Source organism: Oxyura jamaicensis, unplaced genomic scaffold (genome assembly GCF_011077185.1).
Source record: "Oxyura jamaicensis isolate SHBP4307 breed ruddy duck unplaced genomic scaffold, BPBGC_Ojam_1.0 oxyUn_random_OJ72268, whole genome shotgun sequence".
Lineage (NCBI taxonomy): Eukaryota > Metazoa > Chordata > Aves > Anseriformes > Anatidae > Oxyura > Oxyura jamaicensis.
The window spans coordinates 1-2,177 of NW_023310955.1; the positions used below are offsets into that span (position 1 = coordinate 1).

Consider the following 2,177-nt stretch of genomic DNA (forward strand, 5'->3'; position numbering starts at 1 on the left):
CACCCGAGGGCAAGAGGAGGGGTCCTGGCTGGGGGCCTGGGGCTGGTGGCAGCGGTGGCACTTGGTGGCATCCCTCCCCTGCGACAGCAGGCCCCGCAGTGCCCAGGACAGGGCAGGGGCAGGAGCCACCTTCACTCCTGACCACTCCCTGCAGGATGTCAGGGAGACCCCCCTGCTACCCGCGAGCGGCCTGGCTGGAGGAGGCTGGGGCCTCCCCGGCCTCCAGGCCCCGGCCGCAGCCCTGTGAGGAGAGCGAGGTGCAGCCCCTGCAGGCGCCCTCTGCCTCAGGCGTGGGCCCTTCTGCCTCGGCCGTGCTGTGGCAGGAGGAAGAGGACGCCCTGAGCTTCATCCGCGCTTGCTGCAGCCGCAGACCCAAGGTACGCCGCCTCCCCCAGGCAGCCCCTGCCCCGGCTGTGCCCGGAGGGAGACTGCTGGGCTCCCCTGAGCCGCTCGCTTGTCTCTCCCCTCCGCGGCTCAGCGAGAGGCGCAGAAGCTGAGGTTTCTGGCCTCCGTCTGCGACGCCTGCGAAGCCGCCGTCGCGGACCACACCACCTGGGACGCGGTGTATTTCTGCCAGCTGGAGGTGGCGCAGAGCATTGAGGTGAGGGGACGCCCTGCCCCGCGGGGAGCACCCTCTGGCTGGGTGCTGGGCACGGCCCTTCCCGCTGCAGGGCTGCGGGGGCCACCGGGGAGCCCCAGGAGCCGGGAGGTGGCTCTGCTGGGGGCTCTGGAGGTGCCTGGGATGGGGCAGCCCTGGAGGCCAGCCCCTGTAGCCGCTCGCTGCCCAGGGGACACTGCCCTGTGCCATCGCGCTGTGCCCTCCAGGCGCTGCTGCAGGAGGAGCCCACCGATCGCCTGGACACGGAGGTGCGGCACAACGCCATGCACGCCATCGCCGCCATGAGGTACCTGGGCCAGCGCGGGCTTGGCCGCCACGGTGGCCCCGGTCCCGGCCAGGGGCCCCGAGTGGGGCACAGGCTGCCACGGAGGGGGCGTTCCACACCTCTCCCCCCCTCCCCTTGCAGCAGAGCGGGGCTGCTGCCGCAGGACGGGAAGAACGGCCTCCTGCACGCCTGCCTCTGCAGCGTCTTGCACCTCCCTGGCCTCGAGGACGGGAGAGACATGGACACGTCTCTCTACTTGAGGGTATGCACGGGCTGGGCTCTGGGGACACCACTGCTCCGTGTTCGGGCGCCCCAAGCCCTGTCCTCCTTGCAGACCCTGGAAGCCCTGGACAGCCTGCTGCAGGTGCTGGTGGGCAGCGCCGGCGCCTCCGGCCTCCTGGAGCTGCAGAACATCTTGAAGGTCTGGCTTTGGCAAGGGCTGGGGTTCGCGGGGTCAGTTCCCCACCGCAAAGTTCCCCAACAGGAAGGGAGCGGGGCCTGCAGCAGGACAGGGGCACGGCCACCTGCCTGCCCACCGCAGCGGGGGGACAGCTGGAAGGACCAGTGCCCCGTGCTGCGGGCACACCAGCTGCTTTTCTCCCCCCAGCTCCTGCTGCCCTTCACCCAGCAGCAGCCGGAGGCCGTGGAGGAGAGGGCCATGGCGCGGATCGCCAGGCTGGCCGCCTTCCTCAACACCTGCTCCTTGCCCCAGGTAGGGAGCCCCTGGTGCAGGCAGCCCCGGCGCCCCCGTCCTCGCCCCGCGGCTGGGGCTCTCCCCCTCTCCAGGCTTGCGCCGAGCCGGGGCTGGGGCTGGGGCCCTGCCGCCCCGCTCAGCCGTGGTCCCGCGCTGCCTCTCTCCCCAGGTCAGCTCCTGCTTTGCAGGAGCCACGGTGGTGAGGCATCATCACCCCGAGAAGCACCGCTTCTCCATGCTGGGGAGGCTGGTGGGGAGCCTCCTCCTGTGCTGCACCTCCAAGAGTGAAGGAAAAAGCCACGAGGCAGCGGAGGCTGTGCGCCACCTCTACATCTTCATTGGGCAGCAAAGAAGTGAGAGGAGCCGCGTCGGGCTGGGTCCCTCCAGACACGGGCACGCCGGCACAGCCAGGCCAGCACCAGGCCGCCTGGGCCCCTCTCCTCAGCAGGAGAGACCCGGCCGAGCGAGCCCGGCTGCCTTTCCGCGGGCTGCCGAGCCGTTCCCCCTGCCCTGAGCGCGAGAGCCCGGGCCCTCCCTGGAAGCGCTGCCCCCGGCTCTGCTCTGGCATGCCCCCGTCCTGCCAGGGAGGCTTGTGCCCG

The 2,177-nt window shown here is 71.5% G+C and overlaps 1 protein-coding gene across 1 annotated transcript; it reads left to right on the top strand.

Annotated features, from left to right (window-relative positions):
- Positions 1 to 571: 571 nt before the first annotated feature.
- LOC118159839 lies at positions 572 to 2,142 on the top strand. The gene is made up of 5 exons (XM_035314389.1): positions 572 to 601; positions 826 to 905; positions 1,026 to 1,305; positions 1,492 to 1,596; positions 1,748 to 2,142. The coding sequence occupies exons 2-5, from the start codon at positions 883 to 885 to the stop codon at positions 2,090 to 2,092; spliced, it is 753 nt and encodes a 250-aa protein (XP_035170280.1). The 5' UTR covers positions 572 to 601; positions 826 to 882; the 3' UTR covers positions 2,093 to 2,142.
- The last annotated feature ends 35 nt before the right edge of the window (positions 2,143 to 2,177 follow it).